This window comes from Notolepis coatsorum, assembly GCF_963971535.1.
Source record: "Notolepis coatsorum genome assembly, chromosome: 18".
In the NCBI taxonomy this organism is placed as follows: domain Eukaryota; kingdom Metazoa; phylum Chordata; class Actinopteri; order Aulopiformes; family Paralepididae; genus Notolepis; species Notolepis coatsorum.
The window spans coordinates 10,943,701-10,962,458 of NC_140182.1; the positions used below are offsets into that span (position 1 = coordinate 10,943,701).

At 42.1% G+C, this 18,758-nt stretch overlaps 1 protein-coding gene across 1 annotated transcript in view; it reads right to left on the reverse strand.

The window, feature by feature from the left end:
- LOC311244828 (immunoglobulin superfamily member 22-like) overlaps positions 1 to 18,758 on the reverse strand; it is a gene marked incomplete at its 5' end in the record, with an annotated part of 77,262 nt that overhangs the window by 21,583 nt on the left and 36,921 nt on the right. The window contains 10 exons of the mRNA XM_084334511.1: positions 1,646 to 1,948; positions 3,362 to 3,450; positions 4,186 to 4,393; positions 4,654 to 4,795; positions 8,595 to 8,719; positions 9,416 to 9,700; positions 12,338 to 12,500; positions 12,748 to 12,860; positions 13,613 to 13,775; positions 15,747 to 15,860. Of these exons, the coding sequence (XP_084190637.1) occupies positions 1,646 to 1,948; positions 3,362 to 3,450; positions 4,186 to 4,393; positions 4,654 to 4,795; positions 8,595 to 8,719; positions 9,416 to 9,700; positions 12,338 to 12,500; positions 12,748 to 12,860; positions 13,613 to 13,775; positions 15,747 to 15,860 (1,705 nt within the window). The remainder of the gene's footprint in view (positions 1 to 1,645; positions 1,949 to 3,361; positions 3,451 to 4,185; positions 4,394 to 4,653; positions 4,796 to 8,594; positions 8,720 to 9,415; positions 9,701 to 12,337; positions 12,501 to 12,747; positions 12,861 to 13,612; positions 13,776 to 15,746; positions 15,861 to 18,758) is intronic.

Consider the following 18,758-nt stretch of genomic DNA (forward strand, 5'->3'; position numbering starts at 1 on the left):
TGAAAATGGGGGACCCTGATGTAAACAAGACAAATGTCTTTCTCTGGTCTGCATCCCCTTAACAATTGTGTGTATTGAGCCATACTGTATTGTACCCATTCTGCAATCTGTTAAATAAAGTTTTCATTCATTCATTCATTCATTCAAGAAGAAGAAGAAGCAGAAGAAGCAGAAGAAGAAGAGGAAGAAGAAGAAGAAGAAGAAGAAGAGGAAGAAGAAATTCAAGAAATTCAAGTCCACCATAAGAAACTGGCTTAAGGATGACAATACCTCAGTGTAAATACCCATGTCTTTTTTAGTTTATTTTAGACAGTTCTTATGGTTTTAAAGTACTTAAAATGTTTTTGTTCTATTAAGATTGTTTGTTTTATTATTTGTATCTTTTAGGATTGGTTCTTTTTATCAAATTGTATATCATTTTATGGTAATCAGTTAGTATTTTTCAACAGTTAAAAACAGTTTCAGTTAGTTTTAATCTTTTAAAAACAGTTTCAGTAGTTCCTTTAGATTTGTATGTTTATGCCTTTTTAAATCTTTATTTCGAACATGTAAATGAATACAAACTAAATAAATAACTAAACAAAATCAAAACATAACTCAAACAAAATAATAACTAAACAAAAGCAAAACATAACTCAATTTACATGTTCGAAAAGGAGTAGGAAGAAGTATACACTTATTTAATCCTACCCCTTTTCCACTAGTCAAATGAGTGTACTAATTTAAAACATAAAAAAAAAAAATATATATATATAGCCTATATGCAAAACTAAAAAAACTAAAACTATCCACAGTTCCACAGTTTCACTCCACTGAGATGCAGTGTCTACTCATGGTAGTGCGTACATTTAGAACTATCAATATCAATGTTTGTTGTCTTGAGTTGTCTGTCTGAGACCAAGGACCACAAGGACTGTCCTCTGACTTTTGTGTTTTTTATCCTTGATGTTGTTTGTCTGAGATACATATCTTTTTTTGTATCACGTACTCTACAATTACAAACATCAAATAAATAAATAAATCACTGAAACAATAGCTCACCATGGACTCTTCAGTATAGACACCTGTTCACTCACCACAGTCTTTATGATATAATGGACGGACAGGTTTCATTCTCCAACGGATTTACGACAAAAAGGGCTTTCTCTTAGCGGGCCATTTGAGACATTTTCGGGGCAAGAAATGAATATAGACAATATATTATATTAATTATATATGTTTTATTGGGACGGTTGGTGAATCCCAAAATCGGCCCGAAAAGGTCTCAAAGAGAAAGCCCTTTTTGTCGTAAATCCTTGGAGAATGAGACCCAAATTTGTTTGCATTGATGATGACGATGATGGCTATGAAGACAATTATGATGAAAATGATGATGATGATGGCTATGAAGATGACGATGATGAAGATGATGATGATGATGGCTATGAAGACGATTATGTTGAAGATGATGAGGATGATGATGCTGATGATGATGGCTGAAGATGACAATGATGAAGATGATGCTGATGGCTATGAAGATGACGATGACGATGATGATGATGATGCTGATGGCTATGAAGATGATGCTGATGGCTATGAAGATGACGATGATGATGATGAGGATGATGATGATGATGACGAAGAAGATGCCCCTGGCCCTCCTCACCTATGGGCTCTCCGGCAGAGACCTCGTCGGTCTCCAGCGGGTCGCTGGTGCCCTGGGCGTTGACGGCCCTGACCCGGTACTGGTAGGCCCGGCCCTCCTCCACCTGCTCGTCGCTGAAGGCGGTGGTGCCGCCGTCCACCTCGCCCACCTGGAGCCACGCCTTCTTCCCCGCCGCACAGCGCTCCACCGCGAAGCCGGTGACCGGCGTGCCCCCGTTGTCCCGCGGAGCCTTCCACCTCATCCTGATGCGCTTCTCCGACCGCTCCGGGAACTCCACCTTGCCCTGCGGAGGCTTAGGGCGGTCTGTGTGGAACACGTGGTAGATTCATATTTACACTATGGATGCTGGATATTGGCTTTTTTACCGATACCGATATACCGATATTGTCCAACTCTTAATTTCCGATACCGATATCAACCGATATCAACTGATACCGATATATGCAGGGTCCCCCCCCCCCAAAAAACGGAATAATTTCAGGTAATTAACATTACATATCTCTTGTCGTGTAATTAACACAACATTATGCATACTTTGACAATAAATAAAATAATAATTTGTTCTTACTTGCTTGCCTGGGTAAATAAAGGTTAAATAAATGTAAAAAATAAATAAAAAAATGTGAAAACCGATACCGATATTTTCCGATATCACATTTTTATGCCAATATCGGTAGGCCGATAATATCGGACATCCCTAATTTACACTTATATTTATATTTACACTTATATTTATATTTATATGGGGCGGCTGGGTGTGGCGCAGTGGGCAAGGCGCTCGCCACTAACGCAGGGGATACTGGTATCGAGCCCAGCTCTCGGCGTTGCTACCGACTGGCCGGTCGTTCATACTAACACAACATGCAGTGTTAGAGGGTGGGAAAGCCGGTGGGTGGGGATTGGACGTTGTGGACAGCGACTCCTACAGGTCGGTTGGGTGACGCCGGTGCGGCGGAAACAGGAAGTAGCGGGGGCAGCGTGAGCCTCCCACGCGTTACTCCTCGTCACTGAGAGTTCGAGCTGCTGCGGTGAAAAGATGCGACAGGCTGCCTCCTCGTGTACCGGAGGGGACACGTGATGCAAGGCTTCTATCCTCCCTACAACCGGCCAGTGGGAGGCATGGTCTAGCAACGTTCAAGACAGGGGAGGGAAGAATTGGAATTCCGAAATTGGGATGGGAGAAAAATTGAAACATAAGGAGAAAAAGTGGATAAAAAAATATATATATATTTACACTTATATTTAAATTTACACTTATATTTATATTTACATTTATATTTAGACTTATATTTATATTTACACATATATTTATATTTACACTTATATTTATATTTATATTTACACTTATATTTATATTTACATGTACATTTACATTTGAGTTTGTGTAGAGGGGGTCAATTCTTCTTAAAATGTTCATATGGTATTTTTTCAAAATCAAATATATAATTGTTTATTTTTGTTTTAAGTACATCAAAGATGATTTGAGGCCCGCAGTAGGATCATCAACAAAACATCATCACAAAATGTTATCAGTATCATCAACAAAATGTGAAAATGTTGGCCTCAAATGGTCACATTTCTTGATTATTAATAATAATAATAACAATAATGAATGACAATGACGATAAATAGAAATAATAAAAATAATAAAACAATATAAAATAAAATTAAGTTGCCACGGGCATTACAAAAGAGGTACAGTAGGTCTTCACTCACCGACCACGTTGAGGTGCAGGTTAGCGACAACTGTCCCGCAGCCGCTCTTCAGACGAAGCATCACCGCACCGCTATCCTCTCGCACGCACCTGGATGAAGGGGTGGAACCAGCGTAGGTACAGAGCAGCTCAGAGACCATGTGGAGATTATGACAGTGGTTCCATGTTAGCTAGGGCTGGGATGAGGGGTGAGGGGGTGAGACAAAAGCTAAGTAGCACTGTTTACTTTTACTCTTTTTTACTCTTTACTCATAGTATATATTCAGATTCAAACCTTTTATTGCCTATATTTATTGTAACGCATAATATACAATAAGATATAATATATATATAACGCATACAGACCCTCATCTACACCTTTGTTTACACTGTTTATTTTATCCTCATCTTTTTATATTCAGAGTTAATTATATTGTTTACACTGTGCATTTTTCTCATATTTTTATATTCAGATAAAATTGTATTGCCTATATTTATGTCTATTACCCTGCCCATACCCCCCCCCCCCTCCCCCTGCTGCTGCTATGCCACCCGAATTTCCCCCAAGGGGATCAATAAAGGAATATAAATATAGGCAATAAAAAAATGTGTAAGAGTAAAAGTAAACACAGTATACACAAGGTACCCTAACTGGCATGATATACGTCATACATCATCCGTAGTGATACCATACAGGACGGGTCAGAGAATATTTGGACGGTTCAACCCGTCTCCTGCCCCAGCCTGCCCCCTGCTGTCTCCTGCCCCCTGCTGCCTCCTGTCTCCTGCCCCAGCCTGCCCCCCTGCTGTCTCCTGCCCCAGCCTCCCCACTGCTGTGTCCCCTACCTGCTGAGCACCAGCGTGGTGGAGTCAGCCGTCCGCTCCAGCTCGGTCCTCTCGTCCTCTGTCACCTCCAGGCCGTCTTTGTACCAGGACACCTTGGGAGGGGGCTTGCCCGTGAAGGGGATCCTAATGGTGGCCGTCTGGCCTGCTCTCACCGTCACAGGTTGGGCTGTCAGTAGCTCCAGCGCCGCGGGGTCGATCTCCGGCGGGTCTGCGTGTGTGAGACGACACAACATCACCGCTTGGTTCTTAGGGTTCCTGGAGTTTGCTTTATTTACGTTTTCTGATGAGAGCATGTTACTGGATCATACATGTATTATAATTAAACATGTGGTATCATTCAATTCAGGAGCTGCTGAAGGAGAGGTATGTCACACACACACGCACGCACGCACACACACACACACACACACACACACACACACACACACACACACACACACACACACACACACACACACACACACTGACCTGCTATGGCGAGGACAGCCTCACTCTCGACCCCCTTGGCTCTGAAGGTGTACTTGCCCTCATGGGCATCGGTCACTCCGCTGAAGACCAGCTTGTGAACGGCGCCCTGTTTGACCACCTGCACCCCACTGAGGTCTGTCACCTGCCAGGGGGAACAGCCAACAGAGGAGACCCGTTTAGGCTACTGTGAGGTCTGCCACCTGCCAGAGGAACAGCCAACAGAGGGGACCCGTTTAGGCTACTGAGGTCTGCCACCTGCCAGGGGGACAGCCAACAGAGGAGACCCGTTTAGGCTACTGTGAGGTCTGCCACCTGCCAGAGGAACAGCCAACAGAGGAGACCCGTTTAGGCTACTGAGGTCTGCCACCTGCCAGGGGGACAGCCAACAGAGGGGACCCGTTTAGGCTACTGAGGTCTGCCACCTGCCAGGGGGACAGCCAACAGAGGAGACCCGTTTAGGCTACTGTGAGGTCTGCCACCTGCCAGAGGAACAGCCAACAGAGGAGACCCGTTTAGGCTACTGAGGTCTGCCACCTGCCAGGGGGACAGCCAACAGAGGAGACCCGTTTAGAGGCTACTGAGGTCTGCCACCGTTCGAACGTTCGGACCTTTGTTTGTTACGTTGGCGTTCGAATTCTAAATCAACATTCGAATTTTTTATTAAAGAAAAAAATATATATTCATTCATTCTATTCATTCTGTTTAAACCAATGGGGTTTTTCTTCACAGTTGCAGATAAAGATTAGGCTACACTAATATTATAGTATTATACTATTATAGTATATGACTCGTCATAAAAATTTAAATAAAACATTTCTCACAAATTATGTAGCCTGTCTGCATCCGCTTGGCGCTCGGCGCTCCATCGAGACGTCACCATCACTTTCGTACCAACCGTGCCCTTATTGGATTATTTATGTTGACGAAACTGATGAGTTATATTTATTAAAAAAGGTGATTTAATAAAAGAAAATACTAATTTAATCAGATTAATCACTTTATTCAATATCTTATATATAAAAAATGTATTTCTATTAATTTTTTGTAATTAAAAACGAAGGTTCGAACGTCCGTTCGGAAAAACCCTGACGAAGTTCAAAGTCCAAAAACAGGCTTCAGGGGCAGCTCTACCTGCCAGGTGAACAGCCAGCAGAGGAGACCCGTTTAGGCCACGGAGAGAGAGAGAACTACAGTAAACATGGCACCAGAAAGAGGAGCCACAAAAATATGATAAGATACGATAAGATTAGACCTTTATTTATCCCCTTGGGTACAGTTGGTCGTCATAGCAGCGTGTGGGAGGGGGGAGGAGAGGTACAGGTATGTTTATGTTTATTTAGGATCCCCATTAGCTTTTGCACTTGACAAAAGCTATTCTTCCTGGGGTCCGGCACGCACAACAATACAACAATATTCAATACATTACATCATTATCAACATCAATTACATCATCAATTACATCATTATCAACATCATTAACAATCTCATCCTCAGTTAAGGATGATATTGTACAAGATACTTATTAGTATGGGCAGGGTAACAGGGCAGGTTAACAGTAGAAATACATAAATATAGGCAATACGATTTTATCTGAATATAAAAATATGAGGAAAAAATTTACTGTGTTAACAATATAATGAACTCTGAATATAGAAATATGAGAAAGATGAACAGTGTAAACAAAGGTGCAGAGGAGGGTCTGAATGGTTACTTGATATCTATATACTGGGAAGACAGAGATCACACACATGTTGTGTTGTTATACTTGTACAGGGTCAGCGCTACACTTGTATCCATAGGAACCATAGCTAATTGAGTCAATACATGGTGCATCATTTATATAGCGTTTTCATCCAACGCGCTTTACAATTTGTTACTCACATTTTATTTTACTCATTCACTCACACATTCAGACATCGATTGCAGAGGCAACCATGCAAGGTGCCGACCTGCTCATCAGGAGCAGTTAGGGGTTAAGTGTCTTGCTCAAGGACACTTCGACACGCTGCCCGGGAGGAGCGGGGATAGAACCAGGAACCGACGACTGCTCTACCTCCCGAGCCACTGTCGCCCAATACATTCATGTGGATGTGAGGAAATTAGGCCAATGAGACTTTCATTTGAATTTAACGAGAGACTGGTGGAGAAAAGGAATGCATTTGATGATGGATGTTTGCTGACAAGGAGGTATGCAAGTCTGCTGGGTTCCACTCTGAGTTCCATGAACACAAATCAAAAAAAAGGTAATCACTGGGTTACAGCAGTGAGCAGAGATAAGGACATTCTGCAGAGGAGGATCAAAGGAAGCCAAGACACAGAAAAAGAAAACTGATTTTATTACCGAGGGAAGTTGAGTCCCTCAGATGAAGATCCATATAAGTCTGTTTTAGGTTTTCAGAAGAACAACGTTTTCTGAGGACAGCTAGCAGCTCTGTCCCAACCGTCAAAGGACCTTTCTAGAAAAGCTGGAGCTAGTCACTTCAATATAGTAGTAGAGCACTAATTATGATATCATTGGTTTTAGTTTATTTTCTATTCTAAGGTAATTCTAAATTATTTTAAGCATTTTTGAGTTCAGTAAATAAATGCTTAGATTTTTTCAAGTGACGCAGGACGTTTTGTGATTTGGAGTGAGTGAGTTGGAAAGTGGATTTCCTTTGCAAAATAAATGAATAATGTTGTCAGTTGTCTGGTAATTGTGTTTTAATCTGTGTCTGGTGTGCTGTCAACAAATATGTTTTCATCTGTCAGGTGTGCTGTCACCAAATGTGTTTTAATCTGTGTTAATGTGTGCTGTCACCAAATGTGTTTTAATCAGTGTTAATGTGTGCTGTCACCGAATATGTTTTCATCTGTCAGGTCCGGTGCGTCTGTCACCAATCATATCTGTTATGGTGCTCTGACACCAGATTTAGTCCTATAGCCTGGTATGAATGCTGTTCAGATTCAGTGGCCTGACCGGTCCTGGATCTGCGTGGCGGCATATGTGCCTTTAAGCCCAGCAGCTTGGCTAGAGTCTGTGGGAAGCCTGTTGAATCCTGTTTGTGTTGTGTTTTGCAGGCTTTTTGCTTACTTGGCGGTCATGAGTAGGTTGTTGTGAGTTTGTTCTCGTTTGTTTGGTATGACACACCCTGGCCATGTCACTCAAGTACAGGGTCAAGGTTCACAACCCCAATTCACTCAAATCCAAGCTTAAATATACATTGTTAAATGCACAGTACATTTTGCAGAGTAAATTTTACTCAAACTGAGTAAATTTGACTCAAACTGAGTACAACTTTACTCAGAGTTTGAGTAAAATGTACTCAGTTTGTGTAAAATGTACTCTGCGAAATTTACTGTGTGAATAGCTTCAATCTCATAAAACCATTAATGTCACTTTGTTTTACAGTTTCATGTTAATTTTAGACTACTTATTAATGTTGTTGTTATTATTATTATCATTATTATCATTATTATCATTATTATTATTATTATTATTATTATTATTATTATTATTATTATTATTATTATTATTATTATTATTATTATTATTATTATTATTATTATTATTATTATTATTATTATTATTATTATTATTATTATTATTATTATTATTATTATTATTATTATTATTATTATTATTATTATTATTATTATTATTATTATTATTATTACTTAAATTATTATTGTTATTGTTATTATTATCTTATTATTATCTTAATATTATGAAAAAATATTTATGAACTTATTTCCCTTTACTTTAGTTTTTGTGTGTGTTTTTTTTATCCAATGATTTATTGAGTTGAGGCCCCGTATCGGCCCACCTGGGTCTCTTGCCTCTACTCAGCACCTTTATATACAAGTTCTGTCATGGTCAATGTTTCGATTTTTTTTTACCGTTTTGCTGAAAAAAGAAATAAAAGAAAATAAAAAAATCCCCTGGTGTCCTGCGGTCTCACCTGCACTCCGTCTTTGAGCCACACGCCGCCCACCTTCTCGTCGTTCAGCACCACACACAGCTCTGCAGGGCAGCCGGTGGGGCACTGGGCGTCTGACAGACCACTGGTCACTGTGGCAAAGCGCTCTGGCGACACAGAGGAGAGGGAGCAGGCTTCACTCACTGCACTGTGGCTTGATGTCGGTATGTTTACAGAAACAGTGTCGGTTCTATTGCACTGTAATGTGAGGTGACTGATAGACACCATGATGATGATGATGATGATGATGATGATGATGATGATGATGATGATGATGATGATGATGATGATGATGATGATGATGTATCCAGACATACATACAGACATGCAGACGGACGGACAGACATGCAGACAGACATGCAGACAGACGGACAGACATGCAGACAGACATGCAGACAGACAGACAGACAGACAGACAGACAGACAGACAGACAGACAGACAGACAGACAGACAGACAGACAGACAGACAGACAGACAGACAGACAGACAGACAGACATACAGACAGACAGACAGACAGACATACAGACATACAGACAGACAGACAGACAGACAGACAGACAGACAGACAGACATGCAGACAGACATGCAGACAGACAGACAGACAGACACATTCACTGCCACACTACCAAATGGTTAACCCTTTCACGGCTACAATACACAGAAGGTTAACCCTTTCACTGCCACACAACAGCAGGTTAACACTTTCACTGCCACTGTTACCCGTCGGTAGTGTGATAGTAAAGGGTTAACCTTCTGTAGTGTGGCAGTGAAAGGGTTAACGATGGACACATGAAGCCGTACCCTCCACAGTCAGGTTGGCAGAGCTGACGTACTCCTGCTCATCGTTGTCCTGGGTACAGACGATGGCGAACTCTCCCTGGTCCGCCACGTCGCAGTCCTCTATGATGACCTCTGCCCTCTTGCCCTCACGCATGAAGATGTAGCGAGGGTTCTCCGTGATGTCGTGTCCATCCTTCTTCCAGCGTATGTGCACGTCCTTGGAGGTCACCTCACACTCCAGGTGGGCCTTGCCCTTCTCCTTGACGCGGACGTTCTTCAGACAGCTGGCGAACTTGATGGGGATCCCTGGGGGGAGGGGCAGGGAAAGGTCAAGGGTCGGAGGAGGAGAGTTAACAGGGTCACTTGTCACCACAGAACACTCAATAGACCAGATAGAGTGGTCTGCAAATGAGATCTGAGCGAACTCTATTAACCCCCCCGGTTTACATCACATCACAAAACTAAAAATAGATGTGTTGTTGTTAATAAGTGTGATATCGTGTACAATAATGCTGTATATACCGTATATGTATATTTATTCTTACTGTATATATGAATTGAATTGAATGAATTGAATTGAATTGAATTGAATTAATTGAATTGAATGAATTGAATTTTTATTTACACACACACACGATACATTTTACATGCGAGTATCCTCATGTGATAACATGTCGCAAATTGTGTGCATGTGCCAGGTCTCCCAAGAAGCTATTTAAAGCTTTTGGAGGGAGCCTGAACACAGATACAAACAGAATATGAACAAACAAACAATAACAAAATAAACAAAACAAACAAACAAAAACAAAACAAAAAACTACAACGTGGGTAGGTTTACACACCTACCTACTACTGACATAACAGAGATACATAATACAGACAAATGTATTCTTAAGTTATAATTTTAATTAGAGATATGATTTTAGCAGTTCCTCTTTCAATGATTTTTTAAAGGTTTTAAAGGTATTAGTCATTTTTAGATTTTCATCAAGCTTGTTCCAGATCTGTGGACCCCTGCATATATAGCTGTCCACATGTGTCTGTACATACCTGCATAATAATTTTTACATATTTGTAGATACTATATATATATATATATATATGTAACGGATGGTATCGTGAAGCGCAGTCAAGAAGGGCTGGGGTGAGTAGCGGTGCTATGGGTTAAACTCACTCTCACATCCTCAAAAGACACATAGACACGGTACAAAGCAGTGGATTCACCTCTTGGTATAGCGGTCTGTGTTGCTGCCCGCGGTGTGGGAGACCGGGGTTCGACTCTCACTCTGGGCATCGAAGTTTGAGGTGACGTTGTCACAACCGTTACATATAACTATACTCTTACTAGTTAAACTGCTGGCCAGTATGACTCACTACTACCATAGTGTCTTCATACCTGTATCACTGTACATATTAACCCATTTATTAACCCACCCCCTTCCCCCCTGACTCTTTTACAGTAAGCTACCGATCCCGCTGTTTTTGTTTTTTGTTTATTTTTTCTGTTACTGTTGGACAGCACCTTGCCTCCTTATTATTATTATTATTATTATTATTATTATTATTATTATTATTATTATTATTATTATTATTATTATTATTATTATTATTATTATTATTATTATTATTATTATTATTATTATTATTATTATTATTATTATTATTATTATTATTATTATTATTATTATTATTATTATTATTATTATTATTATTATTATTATTATTATTATTATTATTATTATTATTATTATTATTATTATTATTATTATTATTATTATTATTATTATTATTATTATTCTTTAATTAGTTTTTTCCCCCTGTATTTTTACCCCCTCTTTTATATAGCTTCTCTCTCTTGTAAAGTGTCCTTGAGTCTCAGAAAGGCGCTTCTCTCTATAAATTCTATTTATTATTATTATTATTATTATTATTATTATTTAGATCTAAAATGCCTGCTAATAATGCATTATATAGCCTGTATATACACACAAATGTGTTTCCCGGTTTCAACGGGTTAAGAGAGAGGGAGAGAGAGAAACAAACAAGCAAAGATGGATGAAGAGGGGCAGGAAAGGGGAGCAGAGCCTAATGATGAATAACTTCATTAAGGCGTCCCCCATGTGGCCCGGGGGGACGGCCACGCGGCCTTGTGAAGACATTTACATGCTCCGGCATGTTCCGCAGGCCAGTGAGCAGTCTGTTAGACGGAGCCATGGCAGATTAACTCGTTGTGAGGAGGAGGGATCCGCTTGGATCCCTTTCAACTCTGCACTGGGAGGGAGTGGTTTAATAATAATGCCACCCATGCGTCTTCATCTGTTAGATAAAGAGTGGAGGACGTTGTTTTTGCTATGCAGGAAGCAGGCCTCCAATCTCAGGGGTGGGCCCATCTGTGTTGAGTCTGAGGGGAGCGCTTGTTGTTTTCCTTGGAGATGCTAGTTCTCATATAGCATCAGCTGGAGACACACACAGTTAGGGGTGTAACGGTACACAAAAACCACGGTACGGTACGGTACGTACCTTGGTTTTGAAGTCAAGGTTCGGTCCGGGTTTTCGGTACAGTGGGGGAAAGTTTGGCTTTCCATGTTCCACTCAGGGGTGATGTAGTGTGCAGTAACTAATTGTACTCGTAGGGCTGTCAATGAATATTCTATATTGAAATTAATAATCGACTTGTAAACAAAAAATAAAAATAATTTTTTTATTAGATTGTGAAAAAAACAGCCCCCGGTGGGCGGTCGTTAGTGGTTAACATTTTCGTTCGGTACACTACACAGCCGTTCGGTACGGTACGGTACACACTGAAACTGTTTGGTTCGGTACGGATACATGTACCTTTACACCCCTAACACACACACAGGCATTTTGGGCAAAAAAACAAGGCAGAAGAAAAAAAAACAAAAAGGTGTTGAATGGTAATTGGAGCGGGCGTGCGGTACGTACTTTCTATGAAGAGCGGGGCGGTGGCGGAGAGGTCTCCGATGCTGATGGCGTACTCTCCCGTGTCGCTGGCTCTCACGTCCTTAATCCTCAGGGTGTAGGTCAGACCGTCCTCCGACAAGGACACTTCAAACTTCTCATCTCTCTTCACTTCCTTTCCTTTCACCTTGTCACGCAACACAGACACACACAGAGGGGGACAATAACTATGCTATTGTAACCACCGTGGATGCCTAGAGACTCGCTAGCCTTTAGCCGCTGACGCTTAGTTTACCGGTTAGCACTGTCGCCCGTGGTCTGGGCGACCCGTGGGTTCGATTCCCGGCTGCCCCCTGAAGAGACCCAGCTTTAGGTGCATTCAGTCTACTGCTTTTGTATAGGGGTTTGTGGATATTTACACAACACACACCAACCTTCCACACCAGAGGTGCGTCTGTCTTCTTGGAGAGACGGATCTCAAACACAGCTGTCTGGCGCTCGGTCACTCTCATGGGCTTCAGCTCAGTCAGAAATCTCAGAGGCTCGTCTGAGAGGTGAGAGACGAAAGGGTTAGAGATGGAGAAGAGGTGTGTCTGATGTAACTCAGGGAAGAGAGGGTGTACTGTGGACACTGAAGACGTCACGTCAGGGATATAAGGAGTATGAGGGGCAGAGGAAGAGACAGGCAGGCAGACAGATAGATAGATAGATAGATAGATAGATAGATAGATAGATAGATAGATAGATAGATAGATAGATAGATAGATAGATAGATAGATAGATAGATAGATAGATAGATAGATAGATAGATAGATAGATAGATAGATAGATAGATAGATAGATAGATAGATAGATAGATAGATAGATAGATAGATAGATAGATAGATAGATAGATAGATAGATAGATAGATAGATAGATAGATAGATAGATAGATAGATACATAGATATATGGATGGATGTATACTATATGGATGTATACTATATAAATATAGAGAGAGATAGATAGATAGACAAACAGAAGGATAGCTACAGTAGCTTGCTAGATATATAGACAGTCACAGAAAATGTGTTCTACACATAATAGTGAAACATGTACACTACAAAGAACAATCATGAAGCAGTAGCTAATATCCACATGACGAAATCCATGTAATACACTTGCAGAATCATATGAATGAAAGGAGAAGAGAGTAAAGAAAAGAGAGAGAGAGCGAGAGAGAGAGAGATCCTGTAGCCGGTGACGGTGACACTGTGAGCGGCCGGCGGGTGCAGAGGGCCGTGTGCTCCCGGATACTTGCCGATGACGGTGAGCGTGGCCGACAGGCTCTTGTCTCCGACCTGCAGAGAGTAGGTGCCCATGTCCGAGAGGCTGACGCTGGAGACACACAGCATGTGTTTGGTCCCCATCTGCTTCAACTCGTATTTCCCGCGAGAATACTGGATCCTCAGCAGCTCCGCGCCCTGAGAGAAGACACACACGGCAGGGTGGAACTACATTTATATTTACATTTAGTCATTTCGCTGCTGACGCTTTTATCCAAAGCGACTTACAAGTTCTGTACGACAAGTCATCAGGAAGGGCACAACTCTATCAGCTGAGCAACAATGTTCATCAAAGTGTTGAGTGCTACAGTGTAGGTTAGTTTAGGACAAGTGCATGACAGTAAGGTTAGTTAGGGTTAGATATTGTTTTTATTATTATTTTTAAATTTCAGATAATGGTTGAAGAAGTGCGTCTTTAGTCGACGGCAAAAGATTGGACGGGTTTCGGCTGTCCTAACTGGGGTGGGTAGTTCATTCCACCATTGTGGGGCAAGGACTGAGAAAAGGCAGGTTCTCCTTGATGACCCTCCCGTAGCTCGGATAGGAGTGGGTCTGAGGCGGCCAGAAGATGCAGAGCGTAGGGGTCTTGAGGGTGTGTAGTTAGAGACCATTGACCCGTAGGTAGTCGGGAGCCGTTCCCTTTGCCGCACGGTATGCCAGGTCGAGGGTCTTGAAGCGGATTCGTGCGGCAATGGGGAGCCAGTGCATGTCCCTAAGAAGGGGGATTGACATGGACTGACTTCGGTAGGTTTGAGATCAGGCGGGCCGCTGCGTTCTGAATGAGTTGAAGAGGCTTGGTGGCAGCGGCCGGGAGGCCAGCGAGCAGTGCGTTGCAGTAGTTGAGGCGGGAGATGACTGTTGATTGAACTACTGACTACTGACTCTACTGCTGTACGGCAAGGTGGAACTAGTGACTACTGACTCTCTACTGCTGTACGGCAGGGTGGAACTAGTGACTACTGACTCTCTACTGCTGTACGGCAAGGTGGAACTAGTGACTACTGACTCTCTACTGCTGTACGGCAGGGTGGAACTAGTGACTACTGACTCTCTACTGCTGTACGGCAGGGTGGAACTAGTGACGACTGACTCTCTACTGCTGTACGGCAGGGTGGAACTAGTGACTACTGAGTCTCTACTGCTGTACGGCAGGGTGGAACTAGTGACTACTGACTCTCTACTGCTGTACGGCAGGGTGGAACTAGTGACTACTGACTCTACTGCTGCACACACTCACATGCACAGACATGCGTCTACACACACACTCACACGCACAGACATGCATCCACACACACACACACACACACACACACACGCACAGACATGCGTCTACACACACACTCACACACAGACATGCATCCACACGCACAGACATGCATCCACACACACACACACACACACACACACACACACACACACACACACACACACACACACACACACACACACACACACACACACACACACACACACACACACACACACACACACACACACACACACACACACACACACCTCTACACACACACACTGCAAAAAATCTGGGGAAATTCACTGTATTATTTTACAGATTACTTTAGTTTTTATACTTTAAGTGTAAACGCCATAAAATACAGTCAATTACTTTTTATCAAAATATTACCCATTAAATAAAGGTTGTAATCTGTAAATTGATTTATTAGGAAATTCTCTCTCTTTTTTCTTTTTTTTACAGGATTAATTGTCTTGAATGTTAAATGACATTGCATTATATGTAAAAACACCTCAAATAAACAAATGTGTCTGTAAATTAATTGCTTTTCCACTTTATTTTAATTTTATTTTTTATTGTAATTTGACAGTAAGTATTTGGCAACCGTTGCTGCCAGACATTTACATTTGTTTTTACCGTTTTTTTCAGATACGGTTTGTACTACCGGGCAGTCCGGTAGAGAGAGAGAGAGAGAGAGAGAGAGAGGAAGAACGGGAGACAGAGCGGGGGGAAGACATTCGGCAAAGGACGCCAGGTCCGGGAATCGAACCCGGGTCGGCCGCTTCGTGCCCCTGTTTATTTAATTTTTTTTTTAGTGCACACACACACACACACACAGCTGGTGGTTTCCCTCTCACCAGGAACCACAGCATCCTTGTGTTGGGGTCCTTGAGCTCCAGGATGGTCTCGAACACCACGTTGGTGTCGGGCCTGGTGGTGATGTCCTCCAGGGGCTTGAGCACACGCACCATCTGGAAGAGGGGCATCGTCAAACATCCACCCACAGATGGTACAGTCCCCGTTCAGCAATAATAAATATGTGCTTCGAGTTGTGTTCACATCGCTGAACATTATTAACTACCCAGGTAAATGAAACAAGTATATGAATTTAGGTTTCAGAATCGTGAAACACTGGGAGAGTGTCCACTGAAGGTGCTGAAACCATGCCTCTATCTCTCTCTCTCTCTCTCTCTCTCTCTCTCTCTCTCTCTCTCTCTCTCTCTCTCTCTCTCTCTCTCTCTCCTCCCCCTCTCTCTCTCCTCCCCCCCATCTCTCTCTCTCTCTTAAATGTGGCTGCGCCTGGTGAACCCTGAACACAGGATGGTGTGACACGTCTCCACAGCAGCTTCCCCCCCGACAGGTATCATGTGTTAAGAAACAGATGTTTGACTCGGCTTCACAGGGACTCATTAAGAGAGTCATTAAGAGGCTTGGAACAGCCTGCGCCCCAGGCTCTGTTACCAGACTGTACACCCTTTGAACTCAATTTATACTGCGTCCACTGTCTACAACTGCCCTACACTGTAACCATAGTGATCATAATAATCACAACTACCTATACCTCATACTATAGTCTACCCATATCACTCTGTATATACTGTATATCCATATCTGTCTGAATATACCTGCATATAATCCTTCTATATACCTACTTATACACATGCATATAACCCATATAACTCTGTATGATAGAATGTACAATAGCGCTGTTACTGTATATACATTTATATTATGTATATTATTCACCACATATATAATAATAATAATAATAATAATAATAATAATAATAATAACAATACACTTTATTTGTATAGCACCTTTCATACAAATATTTCAGCTCAAAGTGCTTTACAACAGAAAAAGACGAGGCATAAAATGAGCACATAAAGTACAGACATATAAAATCCCAGTTTTTCACATTAGGATCTAGCATCCCAATATGCCACCTTGTTTATGGTAAATAGCAATATAGCAATAGTGCAGTGCAATCAAATGGTAGAATAGAATAGACATAAAATGAGCACATAAAGTGCAGACATATAAAACCACAGTTTTTTTTTTACAGTACAATAAAATAGTTCTGGATTACTGTTTAACAGTTTAAAGTCGTCTTTACCTTCTCTGTTTGGTATCCACAGTTTAAAACCTGACAGTCTTCCCTCCTGTTTGATACCCACTTTGACCCTTCGGACCTCCCACTCAGGGCAAACCTCCCTCTCAGGGCGCAGTTCTATGCCTGGGTCCCCCACGCCGTTTTGAAAACCTGACAGTCTTTCTTCCTGCTTGATACTCACACAGTTCGATAACTGACCGTTTAGAACCTGTGATAAAAGTTATAAAAGAGTAAAATAGAATGGACAGAGTAGAATTATATCAGTATAGCGCTGTCCCCGACTAAGGATTTGTATAGTCGACTTGCCGATAGTCGACTATGGGAAGAAAGAAAAAATTATAAAAGAAAATAATTATAAATATTATTATTATTATTGGCGGCTGGGTGGCGTAGCGGAGATTGCGCTCGTCACCAATGCAAGAGACTCCGGTATCGAATCCCAGTCTCAGCATTGCCTTCGACTTGGGCCGGCCATCGTACTGGCTCATTTGGCAGAGCCAGCGGGTGGAAGTCGATGGGTGGGGATTGGACGTTGTGGACAGCGACTCCTACAGGTCGGTTGGGTGACGCCTGCACAGCAGAGACAGGAAGTATCGGGGGCAGCGTGAGCCTCCCACGCGTTACTCCTCGCCACTGAGAGTCCGCCCTGTCTGGTGAAAAAATGCAACAGGCTGCATCGTCGTGTACCGGAGGGGACACGTGATGCAAGGCTTCTATCCTCACTACAACCGACCAGTGGGGGGCATAGTCTAGCAACGTTCAAGACAGGGGAGGGGAAAATTCGCAATACGAAATTGGGATGGGAGAAAAAATTGAAAATAAGGAGAAAAAGTGGATCAAAAAATATATATTATTATTATTATTATTAATTATTTCCATTCCATTTGGGCTGTGGGGGGTGCTTAATGTCTAAAGGATTCGAACTGAAGGCTTCTTGTCCTCTGCGAAAGCATGCAATTGGTTCACTCATGGATACATCTTGATATTTGTCTAGTCTAGTGTGTTCATTATATGGGTGAAATCCTCTTTCAGTGCCTCTGTGCCCATTTTCTTAGCAGGATGGTATGCACACCATTAGCGTTAGCCACGCTTATAGGCCTCTTTGCTTTTAGAAAGAATGAAAAAGAAAATCATAATTATTTTACCTCCACCCCTTACCTCCACCTTCTTTGTATATGGTGTGTGTCGCCTTTGTATTTATCCCTTTTTGTTTCTCCCTTTCCCAGGTGCCGCCCGTCTCTCTGATTGTGCTGATTGCCTGAGGAGTGGCAGCTGAGGGCAATCAGCCTCAGTAGATGCAAAACCTGGCATGCGACACACATCCGGGCGCCTCATTGTGTCATTGCCACTGACCAGAGTGGAGTGTGAGGTTGCCTGTTTTGTGTGGACCATATACATATCGTGTTGGCCTTTGTATTTTCCACTGTGTGTGGACTATTACTTCTATTGTAGGCCTCTGTGCCATTTTGCCACTATTGTGTGGGATATATATATATTGTTGGCCTTTTTCTGCCACTTGCCACTGTGTGTGGAATATATATTGTGTTGGCCTTATTGCATTTACCCTGTTTGTTCTCCCCTACCTTTTCCCTGATTGTGTGTTATTGTGGGTTTTCATTCCCCATTATAAATAAATGCCATTTTACTTTTGAAAACGCCTTGTTTTATTTCCTGCCGGGACCTGTGCTTAAAGCACTCACTGGACAGGCTGGCTTCACGACAGCCCGGTCCAGGTATTTGTGTTAGGTCATCAGAC